The sequence below is a fragment of the Delphinapterus leucas genome, chromosome 9, assembly GCF_059928025.1.
Source record: "Delphinapterus leucas isolate spDelLeu-1000000601 "Yukka" chromosome 9, BTC_Dleu_Yukka2, whole genome shotgun sequence".
NCBI classification, from domain to species: domain Eukaryota; kingdom Metazoa; phylum Chordata; class Mammalia; order Artiodactyla; family Monodontidae; genus Delphinapterus; species Delphinapterus leucas.
Window position 1 is genome coordinate 68,679,812 of NC_143137.1, and position 17,360 is coordinate 68,697,171.

At 35.4% G+C, this 17,360-nt stretch overlaps 1 protein-coding gene across 16 annotated transcripts in view; it reads right to left on the bottom strand.

Moving 5' to 3' along the window:
• The window catches only part of CRPPA (CDP-L-ribitol pyrophosphorylase A), a 410,033-nt gene that overhangs the window by 133,033 nt on the left and 259,640 nt on the right, over positions 1-17,360 (bottom strand). The window contains exon 10 of one of the 16 annotated variants that reach the window (XM_089917685.1): positions 3,832-3,910. The exons of the other annotated variants lie outside the window; for them this stretch is intronic. Coding sequence (XP_089773811.1) covers positions 3,860-3,910 — 51 coding nt within the window. The 3' untranslated portion in view covers positions 3,832-3,859. The remainder of the gene's footprint in view (positions 1-3,831; positions 3,911-17,360) is intronic. 16 annotated transcript variants of the gene reach the window in all.

Consider the following 17,360-nt stretch of genomic DNA (forward strand, 5'->3'; position numbering starts at 1 on the left):
ATGGAAAAGAGATATTGGGTGGATGATCTCTTCATATGAAACCTAAGTCTACAGAGAATAATAACTATAGAAACCCATTCTGAACTTTTAACCGAAAGATAAAAATAAAAATATAAGTAAATGATACAGAAATGGTCTGAAAATACAGGCAATCCGGTCATTCCTAAACTTGCTTTAGTAAATTATGATTGAATTGCAGCTAGATCACACACAAATTTATCTCTTGTCAAAATATCAGAAATGTTGCTAAAGAGCTGCACAAAATTAAATCTAACTGTAAAGCAAAGGTTTCATGAGACGTTCCATATTCCGAATGAGCTTGTAGTATCATTACTTATTCATATACCTGTTTTGAAGTCTGAGTTTTTATACTGTATTTCTCTAAAAGTGGAACACATTATTAAAAAGAGTAAATAAACTCCACTAGGTGTCCTTGGCCTAGATCTCAAAACCACTTTATTCCAGAATATTACACCTAAGCAAAGATGAAGAATTTTCTGGCTTTTGATGATCATGTTTTTATCACTACTGTTAGGTACTCTTGGAAACGCTCACAAAAAAACAGAAAATCTGTAAGTGTATGTTTTAAACAGGCATAATTTCAAATGCGCAGCTAGAAGGTTTTACCAAATCTAAACAAGTACAGTGTCGAGCACAAGGTTAATATATACCTCTATGAAGACCCCTGTTTGACTGGTCCTTGAATATTTTGTGGTTAGGTAAGACCTTATTATATAAACTATATTTTGAGTTTTATGCCTTGTAATTATATTAAGTGTTATTTGTGAAAGTTCCTGCAACTTATTTGGAATTTTGCTTCCTCAGCTGGCAGCAATTACAGATTCAAAGACCACCGGAAATAATTCTTCAGCCCCTTTTGAGATCCGCAAGCTTGTTATGAACACTTAAGCAACTGTACAGGAACATTATATTTCGGTAATAAACAAGGCCAGAAGGAAGGTTATTCTTTTCCACTGGAAAAAAATCCTGCTCATAAATAATTCAAAAACCAGAAGAGAAATGATAATTCTACGAACATATGGAACTTCATAAGAAATCAGAGCCACCCTCCACAGGATTTTGAACTTTGAAAGTAAGAGTTCACACAAATTAGTGACTACTTTTTGCCCAGGCAATACATTCAACTAACAAAGCATCTTCCATTTGAGCAACCACAAACATTTCTGGCTTCAGTTGTTTATCTCCAATGAAAAACTATTTCCATACTATTTTAAACTTGTATATGGTAGTAATTACCTGTTTATCTCTGAAGCATGGACACTCTTACAGTGCCCTTTAGAATGTATTTGTGTACCATTTTCCTTTCCATGTCCTTGACAGATGGAAGTATTCACATCTTCCTCCCAGAACAAAAGTTGAGAAGCACACTACTTTCTTTTCAACTGGCTCACTTTTTGTCTCCCAGATTCTCACACTACTGGGCCTACTTCTCAATAGCTTTTCAATTTTACCTTCTTAGACAAAAAATGCAATTGTGTGATACTTGAAGCCAATTAATATGGAAGAGTAGATTACATGGCAAATGAAATTCATAATTCACCTTGACCACATACGTATAAAATTAAGTTTTAAATATTTTACTATAAATTAGAAATTGGTATTAAAATGGATAAGAATCCTTTCAAGATAATTATAGATCTTAACTAAGATTTCTTGAATGCCTTTTATCAAGTGTTTCAAATAAACTTGTTTAGTCACTTAATAACCGTGATATGAATATTATTTTATCTTTACAGATAAGAAAAATTAAGTATCTCATCTAAGTTTACAGAGCAAATAAGTGATGGTCCTGAGTATTAAATCCAGTTCTATCTGAATTTCAAGAATAACATTTTTTTCTATGATTCTATGCTCTATCCTTTCTGAAGTTCAAGAAAGATTCAATTACCAATGAGACTGACTTCAAATATGTACAACCTGAAATAGAGTTACCAGTTAATGCAAACAATTGCTAAGCAACACATGGTCTTTATTCTTAAGGAACTCATAGTCTAGCACTGGAGACACTTTCATTTCTATGGTGTCTTTGAGAGCTCTCTCTGTTGCATCAAATACATGGAACATCAGCACTGCACACAGAAGGTTTCGCAGAAGAAAACAGCTATCTGTTGCTTATTAAAGTGGAGTGAGAGGAGAGTAGTGGAATATATAGACATATAATAACTGATAATATTGTATTATTATTGCATATAAAATATTATAATATAATTATATTAATATTGTATACAAAATAATATATTCATTGTTAATTGTAAGGTTAGTGTATAATAATATATTATATAAACATATATGTAAATCTTTATACATGATATATCTTGCCACTACCCTCCCCTCACTCCACCTCAGTCAACAATGGATACCTCCTTTCTTCCACAAAATCTTCTCTGTGACGTGCTGATGTTCCATATAGTTGGTAAACACACATACATATTACACAAATATGTACCTATCATATATGACATAGCTACACATTATATATACCTTAGTATATATGTATGTATGCATTTTATTTTAAAATCACAATCTATAAAAGTATTCCCTATGTCTGAGAGCTCCGAGCTCTATAATTTGGGCCAAGTCTCAATTCACTAAGATAATTTCTTGAAACACTATATTACAGGGAACAAGATTAAGATCCTACTTCACAAAGGAGAACTAAGATTCAACTCTAGTGACATGTACTGCACCTTTTTTATGCGGTTAACCACTGGAAAGGAGTGGAATGGATGGATCAAAAGGGACTTTTGTTCTTTATTAAACATAATTCTCTATTTTTAAATTGTTTTATAAAAAGCCTGGGCTCATGTATTAGCTCTATTTAATGATAACACCACCAAAGATACGTAGCATTTAAAATGAAATACCCAAAGGAGAGTTGAAATTTAGAAACAGCTAAACACAATCTTTTTTTATTAGCATATGATTAAGAATACTATATAACATTTAAATTTTCAGTCATCTTATTCCAACAAGGTTAAATCTTCCCTTTAACTTCAACCGACACTTTACTTGGTTTTTCACTAGAATATCAACTGTTTTGATGATTCTATTACTTTCTATAAGCATTTCATACAGAAAAACAACTTGAGAATAAACTTAATGAATAACTCTAAGCCACATTTAAAGATAGCTATGACATTTGCTTTTTCATTACCGTATTGTATGCAGTATACAAACAATGTATGATGAATTGTAAACTGCATGCTTGCAATTATAGTCCTGCATAAAGTATGAGCATTGAGTGCTGATTAAACTAGTAATGCTTTATTAAACTTTAGGAGAACATCCTGTAGGAAACAATGTTTCACAAAATAAGCTTTATTCATTTTTGAAGTGACAAAAAAAATGTAAAGTTAAAACAACAATAAAGCCAAAATGCTGAAAAATAAGCAAAGTTAATAGAACATAAACTGTCAACTATTCATATATATCTGACATATTTCTCTAAATGAACCGCTTATAGCTGAAGATATTTATGTGAAAATAAGATCATCATTTCTAGAGAATATCTGCTGTTTACTTACCCCCTACAAGAATCTTTCAGATAAGACAAATCACCTGCAGCTAAAATATCTGTAATTTCTCAAGAAAAGGATTTGGCTATGCAAGGGTAGAACTGGTAAAGGTACTGTATGTTGGGGTGAGTGGAAAAAGTTAAAACTATCCTTGAGTATAGCCTGAGAAATATTTAAAAAATAAATAAATTGGAAGTATCTTAAAAACTATTAACCAAGAATATTTTAGAATCATTCAAGAGCTTTTAAGAGATCATCAGAAGGTATTCAAATTATACTGCAAGTCCACATTTACCTGTATTAACCTGTGTTTCAGGTTTATCTTACATCAGTGAGGTGCGTAAGCTCATTATAACTGCGATCTTACACAAGCTCTGAAACATAAACACAGGGAAAAAATGTAATTTGATGACCCTAATATACTTTTCTAGTTATAAAAGTGCCTACATATTGTGAAATCATTTTAAAAAATAGAGTCTTCCTTAAAGTTATGTTGTAATTGAATGGTAGAAACTAAGAATCATTAAAGTATCTACTAAACATTTAAAGGGACCTATTCACTCTCTTTCTGAGCAGCTCACTTCACATGAGAAAGTCATAAGGCCATTAACTGAAGAAGAGTCAGGGTGGAGTATTGGAAAGAATATAAGAAAGTTTCATCTGCAAAAGAGAGACAACAAAACCTAACATGTCCACCCTGAACCTGCCCTATCCACACTAGAATTTTTCTAAATTGTAAATGGGAGTTCTAAGAAAATCGTGATCAAATACAACATTTTATGAAGTTAACTCTCATATATTTTATCACTGTTCTCTTTATGCTACTGAGGAAAAAAAGTTAAATAAAAATACTGCTTTATAACATGAGTTTTTTTCTTTTCTTTTTTTTTTTTGCGGTACGCGGGCGTCTCACTGTTGTGGCCTCTCCCGTTGCGGAGTACAGGCTCTGGACGCACAGGCTCAACGGCCATGGCTCACGGGCCCAGCCGCTCCGCGGCATGTGGGATCCTCCCGGACCGGGGCACGAACCCGCGTCCCCTGCATCGGCAGGCAGACCCTCAACCACTGCGCCACCAGGGAAGCCCAACATGAGTTTTTTTTTTTCTCAGCAAATTAATATTGCTCTAAAGTAATTTAAAATATAAATGTGACACCAAAATCAAATGCTTATTCTTTCTCTTGCAATTAGACTATACGTGCCTTAAGATCCACGGTGCCTGGCATACAGTAGGCACTTAACAAAAACTGATCCATAAAAGAAGAAACGAATGCAAATTGTATCTCTTGTGTTACCCAGACTGAAACTTGCTATGTAGTTTAAGAGTTGATATAATTTAAATATTGCCAACTTAGATACTGGCATAATTTTCTATTTTGGAATTCAAGACTAACCATGTATAGTTGCTTCATTTTTCCAGAGCAGAAAACCTGCTACAAAATACAGAGAAGTGCCATGGTTAACAGACTCATTGTCTGGTCAGCCATACTTCCCACAGACATAATTAACTTTAAGATTACTACTACATTGCCATCATTAAAATTCTTTGATAAAAAAAGTCAAGTAGAGTTATTGCTCTTAATAAAGTGTACCCAAAGGAACACTACACAGCCTAGGGCAAAAGAACAAAATTGTATGTACCATATTTATGTTATTTACTAATTTACTATTATATGACTGGTTTTTAAGAAGAATTATGTTTCCTTTATTCATATAAATGATTTTGCAGAGACATAAAGAAATAAACTATCAAGTTGAATTGCCTCAGTTGAAGAACCAGAGTAGACGGACAACAGTCTACTACGGAAACTTCTCTTCTCTGGCCCACTCTCTACCCACAAAAGCCCCAGAGGGAATCTGTCAGGTCTTTCCATAGAGCATAGTTTAAAAACCACAACCGTATACAAGACTTTTTATCTCAATCTTGTAAGAATACCCTTTTCTAATTCATAGGGTAACATTCCCAGCATTTCCTGTATATATGTTTCAGTAATCCAGGACACATTTATTATAAAATTCTGCCATTTTTAACAAAAAGAATTTTTTTTTAACATTTGGAGGTCACTAGCTGCTGAGAACTGTTCATTCATTTATTTTTTTAAACAACTAGTTTTTGAGTACTTTAGTATGCCTTAAGCACTAAAGACAGGTGTGAAATATTTCACAAGAAAATGGAACCAAAGCACAACATTTTGGACATTAACGCCTAAAACTGGTCAATGGATCTAACGTTCAGAACCTTTCCTTAGCTGATCCTCCCCACTTGGTCAATTAGCATCCTGCATCTTCCTCCTTCCATGTCAGCTGGGATCTTACACCAGGGGTCAGCAAACTACGGCCCTCAGAACAAATCAAAGCTACCTCTTGTTTTGCAATTAATGTGCCATTGGAACATGGCCATGCATTCATTTGCTGTTTGTCTACGGCTGTTTTTGTACAACAATGGCAGCATTAAGTACCCACAAAACCCCATACCTTCTTTCATCTTTTATAAGAAAAAGAAAACTATTTTATAACAATTTATAAAAAATAAAATATTTTGACACCTAGGCTTTAATTATACAGTTTCTTAAATATTTAATCAAGACTTCACATCTGAATTTTATACGAAATACTAATGACCAACTTTTCTATATTTTCTACACAAATTTATGTAAATGAATTAAGAAAATAGACCCTAAATGAGCTAACAGCTGTACGGAACTTCTGATTTAGTTTTCTACAAAGACTAACAAATCTAAAATATTAGGGCTTCTCTGGTCGCACAGTGGTTGAGAGTCCGCCTGCCGATGCAGGGGACACAGGATCGTGCCCCAGTCCGGGAAGATCCCACATGCCGCGGAGCGGCTGGGCCCGTGAGCCATGGCCACTGAGCCTGCATGTCCCGAGCCTGTGCTCCGCAACCGGAGAAGCCACAACAGTGAGAGACCCGCGTATGAAAAAAAACAAAAACAAAAAAATTAAACACAAGAGATTTAAGTGAGCTATGTAAATATGAAAACATTTCACTTTAAAGGGCAAAACAAAAGGCATCATATATATTCTGCTTTTCACTATAATTCTTATCCTTCACAGGCTAGTAATTATCAGAGTGTTAGGAAGATTATTTATTTAACTGCATTTGAAAATGCTTGATAAGAAAAGCCCCAGTGAAGCATTTGTATGAGTAAAATAAAGCAAACCTGGATATTCCACTGAGTAAAAAGTATGCATGCACCAAGTATCAACCAAGTTCTATATTAATTTAAATACAAGAACACACTTAAGGTGGAAAGGCTTCTAATGTCAACAATAATGTTCTATATTGTATTAAAGAGACTGTACAGGAAGAGAAAGACTTTACACATTGAGATGTGCAAATTTAAATATAAATGCTGATAAAACTTGGATTTTGAGCTAGTCTTGGATAAACAACTGTTCCAAAATAATCCCCATTTCTCAAAGAAAAGTAAAACCTGTGAGAAGAGTTTTCCTAGCTTTGTATTCACACACTAATATTTTAAAATTTCTTTGGCTACCTTCCTAGCCTTCTCAAAATGCAACATCTATGTTATAAATATAAATATGTAATAAATCTCCTCTTGAGGATAATGCATAATTCAAAATTCTATCCTGTTAAATTCTAATGAGGTTTTAAGCACTTTTAGATTTTAGCACATTAATGGCAATAAAATCACCAGAGCAAAGAATACTGAATCTCAACCCTAGTTCACCTATAACTTAGTTTTTTCATGCTCAAACAAGGACTGTAATAAGATTTCACCAAGATAATTTAAAGATGAATAATAAATGCCTGAAATACATCAAGAAAAATTGTAGTAAATATCTGTATCCAGTTAGGCTTGGCAGTTTTATATAATATTTAAATCTCATGATTAAAAAAACAATGCTGGAGGAAAAAAACTATCTTGTAATTGGCTGAGTTAAGGAGTACAAAGCACTGAGAGTAGTATGCAGCATATGGTAAGCAGGATACAAAGTCTGAATCACGAAAATTACTATCACTACCATCACTATCACCTCATCTCAGAAATAAAACAACACAAACAAAACAAACTCACAGAAAGACAACTCTCCAGCACTTGAAAGTAAAAGTGGTTGAAATGCATGCTTCTAGGTATTAGAAAGGTGAAAATTGCCACTATTCAGGAAAGATTTTATCATAAGACATCAGGGAATTAAAAACTCCTCTTAGACAACAATTTTGAGACTAAAATCTGTAGAAATATAAGGACAAAAAGTGTAGCAGAAGCTATTAGATTTCATTAGGTGCCATTTGTTTATTTTTGGATTTACTTCCATTTCTCTAGGAGGTGGGTCAAAAAGGATCTTGCTGTGATTTATGTCACAGAGTGTTCTGGCCTATTCGTTCCTCTAAGCGTTTTAGAGTGTCTGGCCTTACATTTAGGTCTTTAATCCATTTTGAGTTTATTTTTCTGTATGGTGTTAAGGAGTGTTCTAATCTCATTCTTTTATATGTAGCTGTCCAGTTTTCCCAGCACCACTTACTGAAGAGTCTGTCTTTCTCCCCTGTATATTCTTGACTCCTTTATCAAAAATAAGGTGACCACATATGCATGGGTTTATCTCTGGGCTCTCTATCCTGTTCCATTGATTATATTTCTATTTTTGTGCCAGTACCAGACTGTCTTGATTACTGTAGCTTGGTAGTATAGTCTGAAGACAGGGAGCCTGATTCCTCCAGCTCCGTTTTCTTTCTCAAGATTGCTTTGGCTATTCAGGGTCTTTTGTGTTTCCATACAACTTGTGAAATTTTTAGTTCTAGTTCTGTGAAACATGCCAGTGGTAGTTTGATAGGCATTGCAGAGAATCTGTAGATTGCTACAGGCAGTATAGTCATTTTCACAATGTTGATTCTTCCAATCCAAGAACATGGTATATCTCTCCATCTGTTTGTATCATCGTTAATTTCTTTCATCAGTGTCTTATAGTTTTCTGCATGCAGGTCTTTTGTCTCCTTAGATAGGTTTATTCCTAGGTATTTTATTCTTTTTGTTGCAATGGTAAATGGGAGTGTTTCCTTAATTTCTTTTTCAGATTGTTCATCATTAGTGTATAGGAATGCAAGAGCTTTCTGTGCATTAATTTTGTATCCTGCAACTTTACCAAATTCATTGATTAGCTCTAGTAGTTTTCTGGTAGCATCTTTAGGGTTCTCTATGTATAGTATCATGTCATCTGCAAACAGTGACAGCTTTACTACATCTTTAGTGATTTGGATTCTTTTTATTTCTTTTTCTTCTCTGATTGCTGTGTATAAAACAATGTTGAATAAGAGTGGTGAGAGTGGGCAACCTTGTCTTGTTCCTGATCTTAGTGGAAGTGGTTTCAGTTTTTCACCATTGAGAATGATGTTGGCTGGTGTATGTCATATATGGCCTTTATTATGTTGAGATAAGTTCCCTCTATGCCTCCTTTCTGGAGGGATTTTATCATAAATGACTGCTGAATTCTGTCAAAAGCTTTTTCTGCATCTATTGAGATGACCATGTGGTTTTTCTCCTTCAGTTTGTTAATATGGCGTATCACATTGACTGATTTGCGTATATTGAAGAATCCTTGCATTCCTGGGATCAACTCCACTTGATCATGGTGTATGATCCTTTTAATGTGCTGTTGGATTCTATTTGCTACTATCTTGTTGAGGATTTTTGCATGTATGATCATCAGTGATATTAGCCTGTAGTTATCTTTGTGAAAAGACAACCCTCAGAATGGGAGAAAATACTTGCAAATGAAGCAACTGACAAAGGATTAATCTCCAAAATTTACAAGCAGCTCATGCAGCTCAATATCAAAAAAACAAACAACCCAGTCAAAAAATGGGCAGAAGACCTAAACAGACATTTCTCCAAAGAAGATATACAGATTGCCAACAAACACATGAAACGATGCTCAACATCACTAATCATTAGAGAAATGCAAATCTAAACTACAATGAGGTATCACCTCACACCAGTCAGAATGGCCATCATCAAAAAATCTACAAACAATAGGTGCTGGAGAGGGTGTGGAGAAAAGGGAACCCTCTTGCACTGTTGGTGGGAATATAAATTGATACAGCCACTATGCAGAACAGTATGGAGGTTCCTTAAAAAACTGAAAATAGAACTACCATACAACCCAGTAATCCCACTACTGGGCATATACCCTGAGACAACCATAATTCAAAAAGAGTCATGTACCACAATGTTCATTGCAGCACTATTGACAATAGCCAGGATCTGGAAGCAACCTAAGTGTCCAGCGACAGATGAACGGATAAAGAAGATGTGGCACATATATACAATGGAATATTACTCAACCATAAGAAGAAATGAAATTGAGTTATTTGTAGTGAGGTGGATAGACCTAGATAGAGTCTGTCATACAGAATGAAGTAAGTCAGAAAGAGAACAACAAAAACACTGTATGCTAACATATATATATGGAATCTATTAAAAAAACATGGTCATGAAAACCTAGGGGCAGGATGGGAATAAAGACACAGACCTACTAGAGAATGGACTTGAGGACATGGGGAGGGGGAAGGGGAAGCTGGGACAAACTGAGACAGGGGCATGGACATATATACACTACCAAATGTAAAATCGATAGCTAGTGGGAAGTAGCCACATAGCACAGGGGGATCAGCTCAGTGCTTTGTGACCACCTAGAGGGGTGGGATAGGGAGGGTGGGAGGGAGACACAAGAGGGAGGAGATATGGGGATATATGTATAGGTATAGCTGGTTCACTTTGTTATAAAGCAGAAACTAACACACCATTGTAAAGCAATTATACTCCAGTAAAGATGTTAATAAAAAAAAAAGAAGACGTGGCACATATATACAATGGAATATTATTCAGCCATAAAAAGAAACGAAATTGAGTTATTTGTAGTGAGGTGGATGTACCTAGAGACTGTCATACAGAGTGAAGTAAGTCAGAAAGAGAAAGACAAATACTGTATGGTAACACATATATATGGAATCTAAGAAAAAAAATGTCATGAAGAACCTAGGGGTAAGACGGGAATAAAGACACAGACCTACTAGAGAATGGACTTGAGGATATGGGGAGGGTGGAGGGTAAGGTGGGACAAAGTGAGAGAGTGGCATGGACATATATAAACTACCAAACATAGAATACATAGCTGGTGGGAAGCAGCCGCATAGCAGAGGGAGGTCAGCTGGGTGCTTTGTGACCACCTAGAGGGGTGGGATAAGGAGGGTGGGAGGGAGGGAGACACAAGAGGGAGGAGAAATGGGAACATATGTATATGTATAACTGATTCACTTTGTTGTAAAGCGGAAACTAACACACCATTGTAAAGCAATTATACTCTAAATAAAGATGTAAAAAAAAAAAAAGAAAAAATGTTTCTGAAGAACCTAGGGGCAGGACAGGAATAAAGATGCAGACCTAGAGAATGGACTTGAGGACACAGGGAGGGAGAAGGGTAATCTGGGAGGAAGTGAGAGAGTGGCATGGACATATATACACTACGAAATGTAAAATAGATAGCTAGTGGGAAGCAGCCACATAGCACAAGGAGATCAGCTCGGTGTTCTGTGACCACCTAGAGGGGTGGGATAGGGAGGGTGGGAGGGAGACACAAGAGGGAGGAGATATGGGGATATATGTATAGGTATAGCTGATTCACTTTGTTATAAAGCAGAAACTAACACACCATTGTAAAGCAATTATACTCCAATAAAGATGTTAAAAAACAAATGTGTAGCAGAGAAATCTAAGGGCATGTATGAGATCCATTTAAGACAGGGGTAAGTAGGATGGTAAGTATTTGTCCATAGAAACAAGTTCATGCCTACCTGAAGACAACTACCTATAAGGTGACTGGATATGCAACATTGTACACTGAACATTTAATTCTGATTGAAGTAATATTAATAGAGTCTACTTCTCTCTGATGGGGGATGACTAATTATGGTTTGCATAGTCACGAGCAAAGCGCTAATGTATCTATCATTGCTCTCCCTTAATGGTAGTAGCACTGTGCCAACGGTATGGGCAATGGAATCAGATGTGGTCAGATATTTTAGCGGTGGGATATAGACAGTTTTTAGAAAAGACATAGTAGAGGGACCACCTAGGAAACTACCCTAGCTTCTGCCAACAGGCAAGCAGCACCTGAGTATTACAGTGGTCACAGCAGGAATGAAGAAAGGAAGTGGGAAATGCCAGAAATATAGAATAATTAGAATTCAGAGCATTTAGTTATTGGCTCTATCTAGGACATGGAGAATAATCAGAAGTGATTCTTGAATTCGGGTAACTGGAAGAACAGTGGCCCCCCTAACAAACAGGAGTGTCAGGAGAATACAACGGTTCAGATTCCTTATCAATAAAATTGGAATGAATACTTTGTGGAAATATCATGACAATTAAAGAGGTAAAGCATGAAGACTAAGCACTGTGGCATACAAAATCAGGCTTTCAACCCACCAGCCAATATTATCTAAATGGAACTGATGGCCTTTGAGAAAGGTAACTACGGTAATATTTGCAATCAAGGGAAAACTGATTCATGTAGCTGATTTATAGCCTCGTATAGTATATAAACTTTACATACAATGTGCTCAATAGATAAATGTCACAGGATTAAATTGCCATGTAATATACATAATTGTGTGAAGTGGGTAGAGCTTTTGATCCTCATCTAAATTTTCCACAAAACTATTATAAGTATGATTTTGGACTCAAATATGGTTCTGTCAAAATATTATTAGTATATATTCAAAATAAAGGATGGCATGCACAATTTTTACTAGAATTACCACAAACACTTTGAAAACAGGCTAGTTAGAATCAAATGGGACGTAATGATTATTAGTAATAATAGTGGTACATAATAGCAATAATAATAACAATAATTAAATATAAAAGAAACGTATGAAATGAAAGATACTAAGAATTCTCTGTAAAATCCCTCAGAAATACCATAAAACCTTACTAAACCTCTGTGGTTCTCTGCTACCTGCAAAATGTAAAGAAGAAGAATATAAAGGAAATAATTGGAAATTTTATTGAGTGTAAAGGCATAGGACCTCCTTCCCCATGTCTAAGCCATAAGCTCCTGAGCCCTCGGTTTCCACATGTGTAAATTTCTGTGTGAAGGCATTTTTCCAAATAACATTACATGATATATATAGTATATACTGTAATAAAGGGGTGTCATGGTCAACTAAGTGTGGGAAATAATGGGTTAAAACTAACTTCTTTCCTGCCTGACTACCCAGAGTCTTCTATAAGTCAATATAAACTGTGAGTCTCCATGAGTGTGAGTAGAATAAAATATCATTTGGCAAATAAATTTGGTCACAGTAACTCACTTCTTGGGGGTGGAGTGGAGAAAACAATACTTAGGAATCTTTGCTTTAGGTTATTTCACATGAGTTTCCAATCCAGTATATCATTTGAGCTTCACAACAACCAGGGAAGAAAGCAGAGCAGATAAGGATCCAATTAGTGATAAGGAAATTTAAATTCAAAAAGATAATGAAAGCAGCAAATAGTGAAATTTGCCTTTAGATGTTTTCCACGTCATTCTAGCAATACGGTTTTATTAATTGAGACAATTTCTGATCTCAAGGAGAATACCACCCACACGCTGGAGAAACTAGTATCTCTTCCAAACATGACATTCTCTTCTACTCTATAAAGCAGCCACGGTACAGCTGATTTGCTGTCTCACTTTGAAACACTTAAGCTATTTGGAAGCATGCTTTGTTAAGCCTAAATGTGGAGGCACTCAGTTACTAAAGCGTGTGCCATGTAAAGTTTTTGCTCTCCCAAGAACTTTCTGTGATACCTAGATTCAAATTACAAGAAAATCACTCAGTCGGTGGCTAGAAGACAGACGAAGGCAAAATAAAGCCTTTCAAAGATAAGTAACATTTCCGAAAGGACAATCTGCTTCTAGTTCTTCAATGACAAACTTCACGAGAGACTCGTTAAAATTCTTGAGAAATTATTAACTGCACATTTGCTTTAAGAGTCAAAAATACATTTTGCACATGCCTCAGTTTAAATTGTAAAATATATATGTAGTCATTCATTATCTTATGTGAGAGACTGGGCCCCAACATCAAAAAAATCCTCCTGAAAAATCTCACTATGTTAGTTGCAACCCAGAGAAAATAATTTATATTTTGTTAAAGCACAAACCCTACACACACAGACATGCACACACAGATACACAGACTTCATTATGAATTTTAGGAACTTCAACAATATACAAAGGATTTGGGATATCTCTTCACCAAGATCATGACCTATAGAACACGATCCTCCAGATTCAAAGTACTTTATAATACTGCTGATATGTAATTAATCTAGGTGCTGGCATATTTATAATCTTGTTGTCATATTTAAAAAAATATATATCCCCTTTTATACTCAAATTACATTGCTAAACTTACTTCATTTTGGTTTGATTAAAATTGTTACTTAATCTGCAAGGATTAAAAAACTTTCTACTGCCCTAAGGCTTTTATTTTAAATTATACTTGCATCTATTCTGAACAAGATCATGATTTAAAATTATGAGATTAAATTCTATTAATTTTGACATTCTATTCTGTAACTCCTCGTGTCATTAATATGCAATATTTTCTTTCAAACGTCTTCTAACAATAGCCTGTAAATGATCCTTACCACTATTAAATGTTTACATATTAGTTGTCTATTTGCTGCCATAATAAATTACCACAAATTTAGTGACTTAAAACAATACAAATTTATTCTCTTACAGTTCTGTGGGTGATAAGACCGACACAGGTGTCACTGGGCTTACAGCTCTAGAGGAGAATCCATTTCTGTGCCGCTTACAGCTTCAAGAGGTTGCCCACATTCTTTGGCTTGTGACCCCCTTCCATCCTCAAAACCAGCAACAGCTGATCAGTGTTTTTTCTCACTTCCTTCATTCTGACACTTCTGCCATCCTCTTCCACTTTTAAAAACACATTGGGCTGGGTCCACGCAGATTACGCAGGATAATGTCCCTATTTTAAGGTCAGCTGATTAGCAACCTTATTTGCATGTGCAACCTTAATTCACCTTTGCCATGTCAGGTAACATATTTACAGGTTCCAAGACTTAGGACCAGGACATTTTTGGGGGGAACCACTACTCTGCTTACTAGAGTTGGCCACAAGCTCATACTTTATATGCTGTCAATCAGTATTTGTGTTTATCATTAAAGGTATTTCTATTTAAATAATGTTTACTACATAAAGTCTTAAATTAGAGCAAAATAGTAAACGGCTTGGTTATAGAAAACGGGACAAAAGCCTTAAGCAACTCAATTAAGATCTTGAGCATAATGTACCACTTCAGAAATGTTAACAGAACCCAACAAACAAACTTGAAATCATGAAACTAGGATGATCTCACAAGTGTCATTCCCACCCTCTCTCATAAAGAAGCAATTCCCTGGCTTCCATAAAAGCACCTGCCTGATGCATGCCACATGCCTCTCGTCTACTTCCTTTATAAACTCCCAAGGATTCATGTTTTAAATTAAAGCGTCTGTCAGTAGCCTGATATAAATGCATGTGGTTACAACAACACCTACTTTAACTTCCTAATCACACACGCCCACATCCTTTTGTGCATGACCCTACCAAGCATACTTTTTATGACTGATGCCATTTATGCAGTAGTTGCTTAATTATCTGTATTCAAGAATTAATCAAGTAACAGAACTTCCCTTTTGAGAAACATAAAATATGAGTTTTTTTCTACCTAAATTAGTTATACTCTAAGCTCTTTGATGGTCGGAACATGTCTGTCTTATTTTAGTGCATTTCACAGATCCAAGCACATAATACGGATCCAAAAAATCATTGTTCAAAGAATAAATGAAGGCATATTAAACATGTATCTTAAGCCTTCTACCATTTTTGTCCTTACTTGCCTAACAGAATCTATTACTCTCATTATATAAATTTTGCTTTAGTTAAAATCCAACATTCAGTCATAATTTACAAATATTTATTGAGTGCCAACTATGTGTCAGGCTCGTCAGATTCTTTATTAATACAGTGGTAATTTAGTTCCTGCCTTCATTCCTATGATTTGTGGTCTTTCAGATTTTTCAGTCTTTTGCATTTGATGCATTTGATGTTGATATCTGTTCCATGAAGGGTTTCTTAATCACCTCAAGCAGAAATGATCTGTCTCTTCTAGTCCTCAATATTGTCTATTCCACTCACCACTTACACTGCCTCATATAGCAATTATTTATATGCACATCTCATCTCTCTTAATGCAATTTCTTATATAGCCCCTTGTAAGTTATCTTACACACACACAATAGTTGGACATAACATGTTTTCCCCTTAAAAATATAACCTCTGCAAAAACTTAAGAAGGATGTTTTCTACTCTGAAACTGTAATTTTCATTTATGTAATTCTTTTCTTTTTATCAACAGTGAAATATTTATGAATCTTGGCCAATAGGAAATAGAGTGTGTGATTATAAAAAAAGCTACAGTATTGTGGGTAAATATACAGTAATTATTAATTTGCAGATAGATAATACTCAGTTCAATTATAGTAGTATCCTAAGGCAGTTACAATACACAAAGTTTTCCTCTAAGGGCCAACCATTACAATCTGTCCTTCCTAATGATGTCTTTGTAATGTCTGACATTTGGGGCAATCGTGATACTACAAGCAGATTCATCACATTACACCTTCCATCACAAGGGAAGTGAGACAAAGGCAGTGCAAGATACACAGTTAAAGACAAAATTCAAAATAAACTTCAAGATATATATTTTATATGCAAATTTACAAGTTTTTCTGTAAAGTATGTAGAGATGTTTTTTATATTTTGTGGTATTAATACAACAACAGCACATAAATTCTGCACATGCGTGATAGGGAGAAATGGCCCTTCATACAGTATGTTTGAGTCTAAAAACTTAAATTAGGGGGCTTCCCTGGTGGAGCAGTGGTTGAGAGTCCACCTGCCAATGTAGGGGACACGGGTTCGCGCCCCGGTCCGGGAAGATCCCACATGCCGCGGAGCGGCTGCTCCCGTGAGCCATGGCCGCTGAGCCTGTGCGTCTGGAGCCTGTGCTCCGCAATGGGAGAGGCCACAACAGTGAGAGGCCCGCGTACCACAAAAAAAAAAACAAAACCTTAAATTAGATGACAATAGATGTGCGGCCCAGATTAGGTAGATTGTGCCCAAGACAATGTGGCTAGTTGGCAAGTGAACTAAGACTTGATCTGGAAATAACTGTCAGCTCTCGTTTCTAACCCTTTCTAATAAGTAACACCATCGCCTCAGGAAAGGGTACTAATGCAGACCTGTGGAGTAGGGTCATTTCTTTAAAAAATTTTCCTGCCAACTAATATTTTAAAAATGCTCTTCAAAACCTTCTTAAATAAACAAGCCTGCCAAATACAGTAAAAACTAGTTGATATGCTACAGTGAAACAAGCGGAGAAGCAATAAACTACATGCAAAACATTTCACTTCATGCATGGGAGGAAACAATTTCAATGGTGAACCAAAATAAAATGCTCTCTCAGTTAAGTTTTTGAAACATCTAAGGTACCCTTTAGGCTTGAAACAATCTGTATCCAGAAAAATGAATACTGTGTGGTAAGGATCAGTGAAGCCTCCAATTTACTTTTAAAGTTAACTATTGCCAAGTTTGAAAATTTCTTCCATTTTATTTCATTTATAGTTAATCTTCAGAAAGGAAGAAAACTCTTTAACCTCTAAGCAGCCTCTCTATTCCGCGACCAGCCTTTTGTAAGAATCATTGTAATCGTGATATTATTACT